Source organism: Mytilus californianus, unplaced genomic scaffold (assembly GCF_021869535.1).
Source record: "Mytilus californianus isolate M0D057914Y unplaced genomic scaffold, xbMytCali1.0.p SCAF_6, whole genome shotgun sequence".
Classification (NCBI taxonomy): domain Eukaryota; kingdom Metazoa; phylum Mollusca; class Bivalvia; order Mytilida; family Mytilidae; genus Mytilus; species Mytilus californianus.
The window spans coordinates 117,293,102-117,310,611 of NW_026262712.1; the positions used below are offsets into that span (position 1 = coordinate 117,293,102).

At 31.4% G+C, this 17,510-nt stretch overlaps 1 protein-coding gene across 1 annotated transcript in view; it reads left to right on the top strand.

Moving 5' to 3' along the window:
* The window catches only part of LOC127704441 (receptor-type tyrosine-protein phosphatase alpha-like), a 101,986-nt gene that overhangs the window by 69,086 nt on the left and 15,390 nt on the right, over nt 1-17,510 (top strand). Inside the window, exons 6-15 of the mRNA XM_052208488.1 lie at nt 912-1,078; nt 1,484-1,571; nt 1,813-1,886; nt 8,096-8,132; nt 8,764-8,861; nt 11,436-11,564; nt 13,691-13,842; nt 14,196-14,331; nt 14,897-15,046; nt 15,409-15,508. Coding sequence (XP_052064448.1) covers nt 912-1,078; nt 1,484-1,571; nt 1,813-1,886; nt 8,096-8,132; nt 8,764-8,861; nt 11,436-11,564; nt 13,691-13,842; nt 14,196-14,331; nt 14,897-15,046; nt 15,409-15,508 — 1,131 coding nt within the window. The remainder of the gene's footprint in view (nt 1-911; nt 1,079-1,483; nt 1,572-1,812; nt 1,887-8,095; nt 8,133-8,763; nt 8,862-11,435; nt 11,565-13,690; nt 13,843-14,195; nt 14,332-14,896; nt 15,047-15,408; nt 15,509-17,510) is intronic.

Below are 17,510 nucleotides of genomic sequence, written 5' to 3' on the forward strand. Positions count from 1 at the left end.
TAATTTATTTTCGATTACATTAAGTCAGAATACATATGATATAAATAAAGGCAACAGTAGTATACCGCTGTTCAATGGTTATAACTCGATTAAGTGAAAACAAATCCTGGGCACAAACCAAAACCGAGGGAAACACATCAGCTATAAGAGGAAAACAACGGAACAACAATATAAACGACTAATTAAGGGTACTGTTGTCATCCATAAAATGTGAAACTGAACGTTATAACAAAACGACAATGTTTTGCAATCGAATATCACTGTGTCTTTTACTCTAGCCAGACTTCCAAATGTTAGGTATTTATTAACTATCATACTGAAACCACGAAGACCATAGACGTGACAATAATGATTGGTTGTTCTTAACATTTGGATGTACTATCGTTTATTAATCTGAAAATTATTTTTGTTTTGTTTTTTGTTTTTTTGGTCCAAGGATATCAGATTTAGGAAATAAATCTCCACGTCTTGTCAACTATCCAGATGCTCTTGAAAGATGACGAAGGGGTGCTTCATAACTAGTTGTTACAGATGGCAGTGTTATGTTGCCTTGTACAGGCATATGTTTCAATAAACTATAAGTTTATTATTTTTTTTCAATATGGCAACCCACTTCCATATAAATACAAACACATCATATAACCATCACTTTTATAATATGTTTCCCCCTTCCAATTGCAATAAAGGTCATACAGAGGTCTGTGGTTGATAACATTTTATTTGTTACAGTAATTATTTCAATTCTGGAAATTTCAAATTTACATGCAAGTTATCATCTTCTGCTTGTGAAATAAGTTTGCCCTTTTGGTTTTTCTCATGCTTTAAAAACTGAATTTATGTATGGCATCTTTGCAAAAACAAAATTATAAGGGAATATGTACATGAATATATAGGACGGGTTTCATCTACAGATATGGGTAGGGATGAAGCTTCAACTTCAATTATGATGACATCGAATCCACCAGCAGATGGAGAGCGTAACGACAAGAACATGGACCATGGCAGTATAAAAGTCAATGAGCTGAAGGATTATATTTACAAAAGACAACTGAATGAAGTGTTAGAAGATGAATATAAGGTAAGGAGTAGTTTGATTAAATGCTTCATGATCGAAATTTGATGTATCTTTATACATTTATTTGCATATTACTTGTTCTAATATGACAAATACATTGCTGTATCGGTTGTGCTAATTAAACGCCTTTCAATTTGTGGAAAATTACTGACTATGACTGAATGTATCAAGGTGGATTTTTATCATGATTACTATAAAAACTAATGTTTACTCATATAGAAAATAAAACATCTTTTTTATTCATGAAAATACAGTCAATTAAGACTTGATCAGACCACAATAACCGTTTCAGACCGAAATCTTGCTTCTTGTGTTATCAGAATACATTTTGCATATCATTTAAGTTCCTTTTTTTTCTAAAATTCCATCTTGTATGCTTGTTTAACCCTTTTAATATCAACACCTTAGAAAATACCATATGGAGATCTACACCCAACTACAAAGGCTCACCAAAAAGAAAATCTTCAAAAGAACAGATTTAAAACAACATTTCCATGTAAGTATTTGTGAGATCTTCAAAGATTTTTAAGCTTGTAAATCTCTCTTTTGGTATGCGTAAGTTTAAATGAACTCATATGTCCAAATTTTTATATCTTACAAAAGCATGGATATCGTAATATAGACGATTTTGAAACGTCCATGTGGATATTTTTTGAATAATAAAAAATATGATAACAGCAATAACATGGTATTTGTACAGTCACGACTATACTGCAGTAAACATGATTCTCTTGTAGACGACCATACACGGGTTGTGTTGGAACCAGGTCATGAAACGTCTTCAGATTATATAAATGCTAACTATGTAGATGTAAGTAAACATGTATCATTTTATAATCATGTGCGCAATAAGTATTAGGTAAAATAAAATATCTGTCTGAAATGTAATCATGTGATATAGAATTGAATAATGTGTGTATGCCCCGCCGTAGGAAACGAGCATTCAGTGTTACCCTTGACAGTCCTTCCGTTCGTCCGTCCGTTTGTCAAAATTTTCGTTTCCGCACTTTAACTTAAGTTTGCTTCATCCAAATTTTATGAACCTCATACACAATGCTAAGAGCTAAAGACGCAGACACAGTTCGAATTTAAGTTGTGAGTCATTTATCATTCTGGAATATGCCAACTTATAACTTGGAAAATTGCAAAGCTTGTGCCGGCGCATTCGTGTCCTCATACACATTCTTGTTTATGTTTTCGAAATAAAAGAAAGCAACCTTCACATTTTGCATGAAGCGCGTAATTTTGAAAAAAAACAATTCTTATGATTACAGATCTTAAAAATGAAATATTAATGTTTTTAATTTGCTCAGTAAAACTTTAAACAATGAAAGTGTACAGTGGTATTAAAGCAGCACCACGTGACATCAATTCAGACAATTGTTTTTATCATATAGTCGGAACTTGCACAATGAAGATGTTGATTTCAAAGAAGAAAGCTCAAAACATTTCGTTTATACATGGGGAATTCAACCAGTTGTTTCAAATTTATATTTACGATTCATATTTTCGATATAACATGTCAACTACTTTTTAGATAAAAAACCAAAATTTTCTAATTTCAAACGTAAGTACACAAAAAATAAGTGAAAATACTGCTGATTAATGAAATGGACGAAACCAATAATTCTATTTTTGGGTGGCTTTTACATAATTAAAAAAAAACATTTCACGGAATGAAATTATTTATCTTGCAGCCACAATCATAGCATCTGTATGAATACAACACGTTGAAGGACAAAATACAAAAGGCCGAAACAGAACATAAAAAACGTCTAAGGTCAAATGTAAGTAAAACATTTAAAATCTATAATTAGCTTTAACATAATAGCAATATATTATGATGGAATTGAAAACGATGTACAAATGTATTTATCAAATCAATCAAATACCGAAACACTTGCTACTGGGGAGATATAACCTTCGGGAACCTATACTCTGTGACAAGCAGTACCGTCCAAGTACTAGTAAAAACCATAAATGATTCCCTTGCGTACAAAACATGTCCATTAGATACGCTTGAGAAAAAGTTTAAAGAGCATAAAATGTAAATTTTGAATAGTAGAAAACAGAAATAGCATAAACGAAGCCACCCAAACGCCGTAAATCAAAATTAAACAAGCAGATAAATAATCCGCGATCATGAGCTCATCTCAAACGCAACATGTATTCAGACCTAAAAACAGAACAGTGAGCAAAATAATGTTGTTTTTCTTGTTTCAAACTGTTATATAGCAAACTTTCGTTAAAGGTAATTAACTGCTAATTTCATTACCTTCAAATTGACTCAAAATTGTTTAATAAGTTTTATAACATACTAAAATATATACGTGATTTACAAAATGTTCCTTAGTGAACAATAAGCAATATGCAATGCATAAAATCGTAATAATGCATCAGTATTTCGTGCTTATTTTAGGAATACATACCATCTAATTAACCATCGAGATGAACTCCAGATGAACTCCGAATACTGTCATGTGATCCGTTATTCACATAAATAGTAATATGAATGTGAATAAGAATTAACAGACCGTCGTTTTCAATAATAATGACGATTTCTTAGGTCTTTTGGAATTCATGACATAGATGAAAAAATCATGGTCTTGTTTTATCAGAATAATTTGTTGCGGTCCTTCCTGGTGGCTACGTTGTTTTACTTTTCAATTTTGACATTCTTTTTTTCAATAACTTAACATGCTGCGCATATGCACAACTCATCTGCAGTTTAGGGTCAATTTAAAGGTTGCATGCATACGGATCCAAAGGAGGTCAGAATTATTTCCAATCATAGAATATACTATATCAGCGATGTTTGTTAGCTTCATCGTTACATACTTGGACCAAATTCTATGTTTATAACGAATTATTATTTCTTTTCGCTTTTATTGATAATTGAAACAATAAAGTAATGATGTTGTTTTATGAATCGTAACTAACGTCCGTTTCATTTATGCTATGCTATCACAGCGTCATCCCACCATCTACGAATGGCTTTCGGGATATTTTTACTCTTTAAAACATATATATTGGTAATAATATATAAGTTATCAGGATATCTGAAGGGAATGTTTTGGTAAAATTTATTTGAATATGCTCATCAAATAGAGCTTTTAAAAAAACAAAATCCTTAAGGGACCGGTCATTATTTATCTCAAGGGCGAGGGCGGCGGCAAAATGTAAACTTGAAATGATAAAAAATGATTGACCCCTCCTTTTCAACATGTGTTAAAAAATTTAATCCCCCCTCTATCAACTACATAAAAACTTTTGACCCCCCCCCTCTCTCTCTCTTCTGATTATAATTGAAAGGTTTCAAATGATTCAATTATTATATGTTGCTAATATTCCTAGTAAGGTATTTTAATACACATACACAGAGAATGCATTGAGGACGACATCCGATAGAAGAATACACTGATGTAAGGGACCGTTCAATATTTACCAGATGGATGGGCCGGTGCATTCTTAATATTATTTCATTAAAAAAGTTAATGTCCATCCTTTTAAATTCTGCAAAAAAGTCCTTGCCCATCTAAAAAAAACTATAAAAAGAGTCCTTGCCCCTCTAAAACTTAAAGACAATCAAAAATGATTTAGGTTCTTTTTCTATTTTAATATTTGCATGTTAATGTCTGGAAATCAAAGAATAGACTTTGGTGTATAAATACAAAATTCAAAATGTGCTAGTTAATTCCACATATATATATATTGTATCAGAAACATACATTTTATTAATTTTAAAACCAGTATGAATATACATGTATAGATTTGATTTTATATGTGCAGCCTCAGATATATACAATATCACAATTAAATTTCAAGACATAAGTAATAGCATACTATATCATCCAGCCTTTCATAGAGGCTTAAGAAGTGCTAACAATATTCATGCAAGTCATAAAACATATGAAGAAATATTAACCATACTATTAAATGTACTTAGAATATATTTTTCTGAAATCTGAGGTCATCTTAAATTTAAAACAGTTTAATGTATCTCTTCTTTCGTCTTTGTTCTATTAAATAATTGAGGGTCATCACTTTTTTCCCCTTTTGTGACCATAGGACATAAAGATTAATTCAAACTATTGTTAACAATCAAACAAATATTAACTAACTATCCAATTTGTATACAATTTTCAAAATACCATATTAATCTAAAATAAAGGGAAAAATTTAAATTAAGGGACAATAACTCTTAAGACTAGTAAACATATTACCATATGCTGAATTACCAATTATTGTCTTAATAATAGAGCATTCCTATATTTCAAATATACAATGTCCCTTTATCTATTCTCCTTTTCAAGAAAGAAATTATGGTCTTTTTAAAGCAATTTAGGCAGACATGTTTTTGACTTTGATGCAGCTTTTTTTACCTATTGATTAAATCCCAAAGGCAGATTTAGGAGGGGGTAGGGGGCCAAGGCCCCCCTTTTTGTGGGAAAAATTTAGTTGCTTATATAGGAAATCACTGAAGCATGACTGGAGCGGGCCCCCTCTTAGGCAGTCAGTGAACTCCCTAAATTTGTCAGCAATACATGTACAGCAAACTACCAAACAACCTGGCATTCTGTACGATCATTATATAAATGAGATAACTGTAGAGTTTTATGAAAATCAAAGTTGATTTGGAAACGTTACACCAATTTTTAAAGATGACTATCTGAATTTAGTCTAAACTGAAAATTGTAGTTTCTTTTACCTTTTAACTAAATCCATATTAATGACAACAATAAACCAAAGTACCAAACAACCTGGTAATCTGTAAGATCAATATGTTAATGAGATAGTTGTAGAGCTATATATTAAAATCAAGTTGATTTGAAACTTTATATCAATTTTTAAAGTTGACTATCTGAATTTAGTCTAAATTGAACATTTAAGCTTTTTTTAACCTATTTTTTAAATCCATAAAAATGACAGCAATACACCAAAACTACCAAACAACCTGGCATTCTGTAAGATCAACATATAGATAAGATAGCTGTAGAGTTATATGAAAATCTAAGTTGATTTGAAAAAGTTATAAAAAAGTTTAAAGGTGACTATCTGAATTTAGCCTAAATTGAAAATTGTAGCTTTTTTAACCTATTAACTAAATCCATAAAAATGACAGCAATAAACCAAAGTACCAAACAACCTGGCATTCTGTAAGATCAATATGTTAATGAGATAGCTGTAGAGTTATATGAAAATCCAAGTTGATTTGAAAATGTTATAAATTTTTTTAAAGATGACTATCTGGTATTAACCTAAACTGAAAATTTAAGCTTTTCTTAACCTTTTTATTAAATCCATAAAAATGACAGCAATACACTAAACTCCCAAACAACCTGGCATTCTGTAAGATCAATATATGAATGAGATAGGTGTAGAGTTTTATGAAAATCCAAGTTGAATTGAAAAAGTTATAAAAAATTTAAAGGTGACTATCTGAATTTAGCCTAAACTGAAAATTTTAGATTTTTTTCTTACTTATTAATAAAATCCATAAATTTGACAGCAATACACCAAACTATCAAACAACCTGATATTCTATAAGGCCAAAATACAATTGATAAGAAAATCCAAGTGGTTTTGAAAATTTATATAAACTTTTAAAAGTGACTATCTGAAATTAGTCCGAATAGAAAATTCTAGCTTTTGTATTCTTTAATTAAATCCTTAAAATTGACAGAAATTAACCAAGCTACCAGTTTGTTGAGACCATGTCTTTTATGTTTTGTGTGCCTGCAAAAGAAATTTCTTACACACCGATAAAATTGATAGCAAAATTTTTCCTATAAAATAAGTTATGGACCATCCACTATACATGTAAAAAAAATCATTCATATATCTATTTATAGTGGAAATCTATATGAGGTATATTTAAGATATGGAATAAAAATAAAAATAAAATGCTTTGAAAATGTCTTTATAGAATATTTTTTTGTACACATAAAACAACAGTTTGTAAAATATATGAGTTCATCTTGAAAAATAAAAATGGTATCACCTTCAAAAAGCAAAGTCTACTTTTGCTGTGGTGAAGCCAGGATTATGAAACCAATTTTATAGTCTCTATTCCTAGTTTCTTAGTTCTATAACATCATGGCTAAGAAAAACATAAGAAATAAAGGCAACAGTAGTATACCGCTGTTCGAATTTCATAAATCAATTGAGAAAAAAACATATCCGTGTTACAAACTAAAACTGAGGGAAACACATGAAATATAAGAGGAGAACTACAACACAACAGAAACAAACATTGAAATGTAACACACACAAGAAAAACATAAGATAAGTGACTTATTTTGCAAATTTTTGGGTAATATTCATTTGTCACTTGACAGTAAAATTAGTCAAAGAGTAAAGTGACTAGCTCTAGGTAGATCACTGATAGTGACATTTGATATTTGTGAAAGAGTCAAACTAGGAGATAAATAATTACCAATCCCTAACTTTATGACAGCAAATTTCTACAAACAATATTTTACCCGCGGAGACGAATAGTTCTTGATTACCAGCTAAGTTATTGATTCATTAGTAGTTTAAACATTAACAGTACCAGTTTTACTACGCAAATGTGCATTATGAAAATGAATGGTTGCGCCGTGATGATCAGGGCCAAACGATTTGAAAAAAAAGTTATTCAAACTTGAAGCTGTTCCTTCGCTGTCCAATATTTAGGGGACGAGTGAGGATAAAGAACAGTTTTAACCCGGTTATATAACTTATATTCCTGTCTCAAGTTTGCAATTCCGTGGTTGTCGTTCGTTTCTGTGTGTCATATTTGTTTTTGTCCTAAATATCAGGCCATTGAATTTCTCGTTTGAATTGTTTTACATTTGAAGCCTTTTATAAAGTATTGTGCGGTATCAATTCAGCTCGCTCTCTTACATACGATAATTGTTTACCTCCACATTATTTAGACTTTTCATTGATAGTTATCTCATTTTTCATTATACAAAATCTCCTTATTTTCATCAAATATATTTTGTGGAAACTCTTTATATCAGAATCTTTTCATTTTAGGGTTTCGAAAAGGAAAGATGTTATATAGCATCTCAAGGTATGAAAGTTATAAGTCATGTTTCAATATATGCCAGGTTACGATAAAACAATACATGTACCAAATTCCGAGTCTACTGTTAAAAAAAAATCTATACCCGATATATTATCAGATACGCCGATGCCAATAGTGGGCAGCGCATCCAGCACTTTTATCAATTCATGAACGGTACCAGTTTTGAAATACCTAATGTATATTTAAAAAAAAAAATTTATATGTGCAATGATGCGATGGATCTGACTATAGAAGGCTACAGCACCCCGAAAATCTATAAAGAGCTACAAAATCGAAAAAAAAAAAAAATGTCATTTTAGCAAAGTTGTAAAAAAACGCCCAACAAATAAACGTCTACAGCTACACATGTGAATAGTATACCATGAATTTCCAACACAATATACCCTTATTCATTAACATAATTAAAATTAAGGCTCATTAACTTTTCTTCTAAATTTAGTTCATTTTGGCGATTTATATTTTTCATTTGTTACAGTAATATCAACCATCAAAGATTCTAAGATATTAGTTAGTCTATACGTATTATAGAACTTAAAGTTTTATTTTGGTAAGAAATGACATCATGTAGTCATAAAATGCGTTGCAATAACATTTTACATGTATTCACATGTTTCAGGACCCTTAAAGGATACTATAAGTGACCACTGGAAAATGATTTGGCAAAATAATACAAGAAAGATAATAATGTTGACAAATCTGGTAGAATGCACAAATGTAAATATAATTCACTATTATTATATCCAGTTAAGTATAGCAAAGTACGAGATATTATACAATTCGCAATCATATGTAAAAAAACAAACAACAGAAAAACAACATAAGAACACTACAGATTTAGCAAGACGAACCCCACCAAATATCTTGGGTAAACTTGGTTACGATGTGGGTATCCTATCTTATTGTATATGAAAATACATAACTAACATCAGCTCTCTTTCTTATGAGTAATAAAGTATTGTTTCCAGCATTTGCTTCCTAATTAAGTTGAAACATTTTGCTGTGAATAAAACTCAACTCAACAGATATCTAAACATCTTAGTTTCCTTTTTTATATAAAAAAACAAAGGAAATGTAAGTTATAATTTCTGCTACTTTTGCCTTTTCGTCACTCAAGTCTCGAATTTATTTTAGTAAAGTTCCGGTTTGCTGCAATTTTGACACCATTATATCAAATTTAAAGAGTTTCATTTTGATAATCCCTGCTAGATGTGAAAATTATGCAATCCATTCAAAGATTAAATTATTTTTTTGTTAATTCAAGTGGATGTTACGATCTCGATAACGATTGAATTATTGGAGCTGCAACAATATCACATCTAATGGTAAACGAATAATGAACATCTGTAAATTTGAATTATTAGTCCATGGTTAATAGATATAAGTGTTGCGATTCTGTTGGCGCTAAGCATAACAAAGGAATAAGACTTAAAGTCATATGAAACTAGTTTCTTGTAATAATAATGTCATTGAAATTATTGAACAAATGCATGCATTAATACTAAACTAAATCCTATACGTACGTTTTTTACATTTATTACGAATCCATTCAGCGACTGTTGATCGCAAACTTATTAACTTTCGAGTTTGCTGTCGAAGATTACCGGTTGGTGACATGGATAAAAAATAAACACACAGCAAGGGGAGCACGTTAAAAATAAGTGAATTGATAGAGCCATTATATTATCCTTTTTTTTATTTTCCATGCATTCACATTTATTAATTTAACATTTTCTTTAACAGTAGTTAAATGATTTGGTGTTATTTAAGAATCAGTTATTACTATGTACCTTCCAGTACAAGTTTGTTTACATTCTTTCATCACGGTTTTGCCCTCGCACTTGCGCTGTGCATTAGCCGAAGTTTTAACGAGAGGTCTCGTATATAAGGTCACTACATACGGAAAAATATCAGCCAATTAGTACGGAAAGACAATAATATCATTACATTTATGAAGATTTTGATACTATAAAGAATTTTCTTTTACTAGAAAGTTAATGTACACTTGTTTTATATTAAATTTAGCCATTCAAGTAAAACTATAGAAAACATAGTTTTTTTTTTTTTTCTTTTTTTTTTTTTTTTAATTTGAAGTTTCATATGACTTGAAGGATTTTCCTGGGCAGAAGATATATTAAAAAATGATTTTCTTAAAAAAAAAACTTTACTCAAATTTCATCGCTACTTATATCTGACGTGTATTGTACATCCTATTATTTAGTTCCGTATATACGATTACAAATTTAAAAAAGGAGTTACAAGGTGATTTTTAAAAGAAATTGAGAAATGACCCTTAATATTGAGTTATCTACAATTGACCTGAATGGATTTCGCCAATTTTCTCTTCCTTAAATAACACTTTGAAGTCAAACTGACGAATTGTATAGGGAATAAACTCATCATAGATATCAGGAATAAAATTTTGTACGCCAAACGCGCAAAAGACTCATAAGTGACACTCGAATCATAAAAGTTAAAATGGCAAAATAAAGTATGAAGTTAAAGAGCACTGAGGACCAAAAATTCCTGTGATACATTATACTAATACATTTGCATTTTACAATGATGGATTTCGACATGTGGTATACGCCTTCTTTTTGTAGAAGTATTATAGTTTCTTCAATTACTTTTTCATTAATTCATATTTTGACTCTTAATGTTTCTATAAAACAAATTAGGGTAGAAGTGTACATTCGGGACCCTCTGATTGGTGACATATCTAAATCGTGTTAGAAATTAAGTATAGAGTTTCAATGGCATATTTGTGCCTAATTAGATCTACAGTCAACTTTAGCTGATCTACAATTTTCACCTAAAATAAACGACAGGAGTTTTGTGATATTCTACCCTTAGGTTGACGTATTTATATTAGTTGCGTTGATATATGATTGTTTCCTCAATATTTGTTGTTTAACATCAGAAAAAATTAGACGCCACACAAGTAATTGTTGTAATGATGCCATTATGTTATGTTATGAAGTTTTCGAGATCCAAACAAACTACTGGCTATCAATGTCAAAATAAGGAGATGCGGTATGGTTGCCAATGTGGCATATATCAATCAGAGTTCTAATGGCGTGGATGTAGGCAACTAAAGATCACCGTACGGCCTTCAGTAATGAGCAAATCCAGTACTGTAATAAGCTATTAAAAGCCCCGATATGATGACTTCATTCAACGATCGTCAGAATTACAATATGAGTAAAACAAGTTATTTCAATCCACAAATTCACCAGACATGCCAGAGAACATCAGAGACTTTCTCATTGACATAATTGATTCCTGTTTTAGAGGAAATGTGAAAGATACTGGCCAGATGGAGGAAAGCCGATCACTTATGGTAATCTTGTTCTCACCCTACTAACAGAAAAGGAACGAGCTGCATATATCACGAGGGAGATAAAAGTTGAAGACGAAACGGTATGACAGACAGAAAACAAATAATTTAGGGATTGAAATTTAAAAATGCGAATCATTAGCACATCTGCTCTAATTTACAATATCATTGCAGTGTCGTCTCGGATTAAAATGAAGACTAACATTTACGGCAGAGATAGAGATAATGTAGATTCGTCTTTGTATAGATATAACATGATAAATACATATTATATATTTATGATACAAATACAATAATCTAATAAAACGTAATATTCCGCATTTACGTGTTTTTGTAAAGTTATTAGAAAAGCGACCAGGATAAGGTATATGCATCAAATGTTTCTTCTAGTTTAATAGAAAATGATAATGAAAAAGTGGGTATATATTTTCTGACAGTCATTTAGTCCGTTAGTAGATCATTTATTTTCGTTTCCTGATGCTTACTCAAATTCCATGTATTGTATAACAACTTTATTTAGATATCTGGTCACATATGTTTACAGGAAGATCCCTATTGATCTTCATGCTACTAAAAAGGTAAAGATCATAGGTTCTGAAACAACGAAATTTGTAGAGAGAAAAAACTCGAATCGATATGTATTCACATACAATAAAAGGATTAAGAGAAAGATCTCCGTTAATTTTAATTGCACTTTATCTACGGTTAATAGATATAAGAAGATGTGGTATGAGTGCCAATGAGACAACTCTCCATCCAAGTCACAATTTGTAAAAGTAAACCACTATAGGTCAAAGTACGGCCTTCAAAACGGAGCCTTGGCTCACACCGAACAGCAAGCTATTAGGGCCCCAGAAATGACTACTGTTAAACCATTCAAACAGGAAAACCAACGGTATAATCTATATAAAAAACGAGAAAGTAGAAACACTTATGAACCAGTTCAACAAACGACAACCACTGCACATCATGTTCCTGACTTAGGACAGGTGCAAACAAATGCAGCGGTTTTAAACGTTTTAATAGGCGTCAACCTTTACCCTACCTGAAACAATAGTGTTACATCACAACATAGAAACACACGCTATAAAATATCAATTGAAATGGCTTAACTCAATTAAAAGACATATTAACAAAAACAAGTGAACATACACTGAACGAATAAATTTGATCTATGACACAATGTAAATACAAAATTAATAAAACAAGGGGGTTAGATGTAAAACAATATCAAAAAGATAACCATTATCTTGGACAAAATGCCGACAAAAATAATGTCAAAAAATACATTCGTATAAGACACCACTACGGTCAAAGATAATTTTTGTGGGGCATATATGTTTTTTAATTGATAAATATGTTAATACAACTGTTGTTATTCTTTAACTTTGTTTCTATTTTGGCGAATTTATAGTTCGAAGTAAGAACTGATATTTTTAGCATGTCCTTATTCTTAATGTATTATACCCATTTACGCATTTGCATATCCCAAGTCAGAAAAATCTAGTCCTCTGTTGTCTGCTGTCATATCTCATACAATTGTGTTAATTTGAATATTTGGTATTGCAAATTGATAACTGATTTAATAGTTTATTCACAACTTTTTTATTTCACATTTCAGTGAATCTCACATAAACCAATCGGCTACATATTAAGGATTTTAACGAAACTCAATGACCGTCTTCGTAATTGAGTCTTTGGGTTTGATATTGGCACAGATAGACGAATTCAAATTCGAATATATGACAAATATGAGGATGTCAGCTTTCCAAAGTCAATTTCCCAATTATCAGCAGTAACACTCTATCAGCCCAATATGTATGGTGTTTATATATCTTAATTAAAGCGTTACGCGTGTGTGTGTTTACATTTTACGGATGTTATATCCAGGGGAGTGTTCATGAGACAAAGACTGTTCCAGGAGAGTTTTAATGAAGAACAACTGAAATTAAAATTACAGATCTTTACGATTACCATAAATGATTAGTTGACTTTACTCAAAAGAGACATGTTTTCGGGGTCTTAGATCATTGAAAGCAAGATGTACTTACTTTAAAAATTATTCCACTGACAAAGAACCAAAATCATTTTTACAAGAAAAAATATATTACATTGTATTGACCTTTATATGTTTGTTATACATAAAAAAAATATTCTCGTGTCTACCATGTCTTGTTTTTTTTTTTCTTTCTTTTGAATATTATAACAGACAAAAGAGAATAGATGTATCATACAGTACCATTTCACAGCCTGGCCTGATCATGGAACACCAGATCCTTTGTACCTTGTATTGTTTCACAAACATGTCATAGCTGATCATTCACCTACTCAACATAATGGACCGCTTCTTGTTCATTGCAGGTATTAAGATTTGAAAATGTAAATTTTGATTTTGTTTCCCGGGTTATGTGTTTGTGTCACAATTCATGACATTCGTCTGTAAATCAAATTCATGTATTAAAAAACAGCACAATATTTAAAATTGCCCATACAGAAAAACTAAAAGTCGTTCAAAAACAAAACGTTAAGGAATATTTAAATAATTTTTACAGGAAAAACATTAAAATTCCAGAAATGTGTATAAAATTAAATTTTATCTTTATTTTATTTTCCCTAACAAATAACGATTAGTCGGTTTTCTTGTCGTATGCATTCAAAGCAGTTTTTTATTATCCTTAAAGAGTACAGTGATGATATCATTTTTATCCAAACAGTGCTGGTATAGGCAGAACTGGAACATATATCGGACTCGATGCTTTATATAAAGAAGGAAGTAGTACTGGGTTTGTAGATGTCGTTAAATTTGTTAAGAAAATGAGGTACAGCAGGATGAACATGGTGCAAACAGCTGTAAGTTTTATTATACGTTTGTCACACTGGAAAGTCAAATCTAGAATTTGAAAAGGGTACCTGCACATATAATAATAGCTATAGCAATAATTGAAAAATTATTAAAGTACATTTTTAAACAATCATTAGGGGGGTTTAGCGCTCACAAACATGTTTAACCCCCCACATTTTGTATGTGCCTTTCCTTAGCCAGGAGCCTGTAGTTCAATGGCTGTCGTTGGTTCATGTCTGTCATATTGGTTTTTCGTAAATTGTTTTGTTATAAACTAGTCCGTTCGTTTTCTCAGTTGTGTTGTTTCATATTTGTCATGTAGGGGTCTTTTATAGCCGACTATACGGTATGGGGTTTTCTCATTGTTGAAGATCATACGGTTGCCTATAATTGCTTACATCCACTTCAATTGAACTTACCACATTTTATTTTTATATGTAAGACGTACTTGATTTTATTAATTTACACCACCCTTTGCATTCCAGTCCAGAAAAGCGCCTCGGACGCTCGAATTTAAAAAGTGTTTTTTTTCATTCCAGAAACTAATACACAATTAAGATTTTCATATTGTAGGAGCAATATGTTTGCCTTCATTTTGCCTTACTTGAGGCTTTCACAATGGAGGACACAAACGTTGGAAAGAAAGAATTTGAAACTATATGGCAGGAAATTTTAGTAGACGAACGTCCTATTAACAGACGACGACTTTATGAAGAGTTTAAGGTACAGTAAAATGTGGAGAAAGCTGTGAATATTTTTTTTTCATATTTACAAACGTGGGTGTGTCCTGGACCTACGTTCAAAAGAACCTTTTCCACGTTTGAATACAACATCGCTTGTTGTAGATTGCAAAATATCTGCATTTCTTTTAACTTTTTTAATTTATTTTATTTTTATTTCAAGCACCACATGTTTCTCTTTCAGTAAGCCTCATCTCGACTCGGAATTTTAAGTTCCGTTTTAAAATGCAAATTGCATACATATGTATATATGAATATTTCAATTTCTAATATTATAATGCATCAAATGTAATATGTTTAAATATACACTTATATAAACAATTAAATCTTATTCTTATATTGTAGATGCTTGACGCTAAGAAATCTGATCAAGATAAAACTCAATATGTTGCTGCTACAAGCCTAGAAAATGTAAAAAAGAACAGAAATAAGAGTATTATTCCTAGTAAGCTGCCAATTTTGATTGATATAATAACTGTTTTTTTTTAATTTTACAATTCGATTTATTACTGTTTTCACGGTCGCAATTTGAAGTTTCTGAATAAAAGTATTTAAAGTAAATGTTCCTTCAGTTCAGAGTTAATCTTAATTGATATTCCTGGTGTTGATAAGTATAATTTCTCACGTTTCGCTAGTATAGGGAGAAATTATTGTATGTACGGTACTAGCGTATAGTTTTATAAGTTTACGTCACTAGGTATAAGACACGTGACTAATTTTATAGCGGGAAATTTTTTCCCTGAGACTATTACTTTCTAGCCCGCCGCAGACAGGGCAACATTGAAAATGGACACCGGGATATCTAGTTCACTTAAAGACGCCATATCTTCGGAAGTTAAAAATGCAGTTTCGAACATTCAACAAGATATATTGAATAGCATTTCCTCTATAATGGATTCAAGGTTATCGTCTTTCCAATCTAACATCAGACAATCTCAACAGGACATTTCACAGTCTCAGATGTACAAAATCGAGCAGACCTTTACTGATAATTACTCATTCAAGAGAAAAGGCAACGAGAACCAGTTTAAACACGAGTCTAAGGTACTATCTAAGCTGAAAGAAGCAGACGTTAATTTAGAAGGACCAGAATTGAGTGTTGATTCCGTACAAGCAGCCAAAGCCAAGATAGTAGAAGGTATGGAATTAGTAAAAGAAAGACAGAAACTAATTAAAATGGCAGATTCCTCGGAACTCGGGTGGAAGGTTGTAGGCGAATACGTGACAAATCCTATCGCCGACGATTCGGAAGATGAGAGGAAAATAATCAGGGCACAAAACAGAGCAGAAAGAAAACAGAAAGCAGAGAAATCCAAGAAACAAATTACAAGAAAAACACCATACACGAGAGAAAAGGCAGAGACTACCAATTCTTCTTGGAAACCTGGCAGGTGCTTCAATTGTGGAAGAAGAGGCCACTGGACCGACGATTGTCCGGATAAGAAGAAGATAAGTACTTTTAAAACTTTATATAATTTGCCAATCTTGACTAATAGTATATGTTCAAATTTAAATGATACTGAACAGAGTTCAATAGAAACTGATGGTCACATGACATTTTATTGCAAAGACGAGGTTAATAATAAGGTCAGTTTTAAATCGCCGTTAAATGTTACGGTTGACCAGCCTACAGGTATTCTCTCACCTGTAGGTCAGTTAAAATCTAAGTTACCTGAATGGAAATCAATTACAAGCAATACACATATTTTAGATGTTATTGAAAACGGATATAAGATACCTTTTAAGACAGAACCAAGATCAGAACTGTTGAAGAATAACAGATCTTCACTTGATAATCCAAAATTTGTAAAAGAGGAGATAAGAAAATTAATAGAGAAGAGATGCATTTCAGAAGTAAAAGAAAGGCCTTTTGTTGTAAACCCTCTTACAGTTGCTTACAATAAGAACAAACCGAGACTGGTTTTAGATTGTCGACATTTGAATTCACATCTCTTTAAATTTAGATTTAAGTACGAAGATGCAGAAAACGCACGAGACCTTTTTAAAAAGGGTGATTTTCTATTTAGCTACGATTTGAAATCCGCATATCATCATATTGAGATCACAGAAATACACAGATCTTTTCTTGGTTTTGCATTTAATTTTGACGGTGTTATGCGATACTTTGTTTTTAATGTGTTGCCATTTGGCATCGCAACAGCTGGGTATATATTTACCAAAGTGCTAAGAGAAGTTGTCAAACACATGAGAACAGAAGGTAAACGTGTCATCATGTTTTTAGATGACGGTCTCGGAGGAGACAAAGATTTTAAAAATAGTATGAATAGTAGTTTTGAAGTTAAAAATACACTCGAAAGATTGGGATTTTTAATAGCCCATGAGAAATGTCATTGGTTACCAAGTCAGAGTATGGATTGGTTGGGTTACACATGGGATACCAGAATAGGTAGAGTTTTTATCAAGGAGGAGAGAATTGAGAAAGCCGA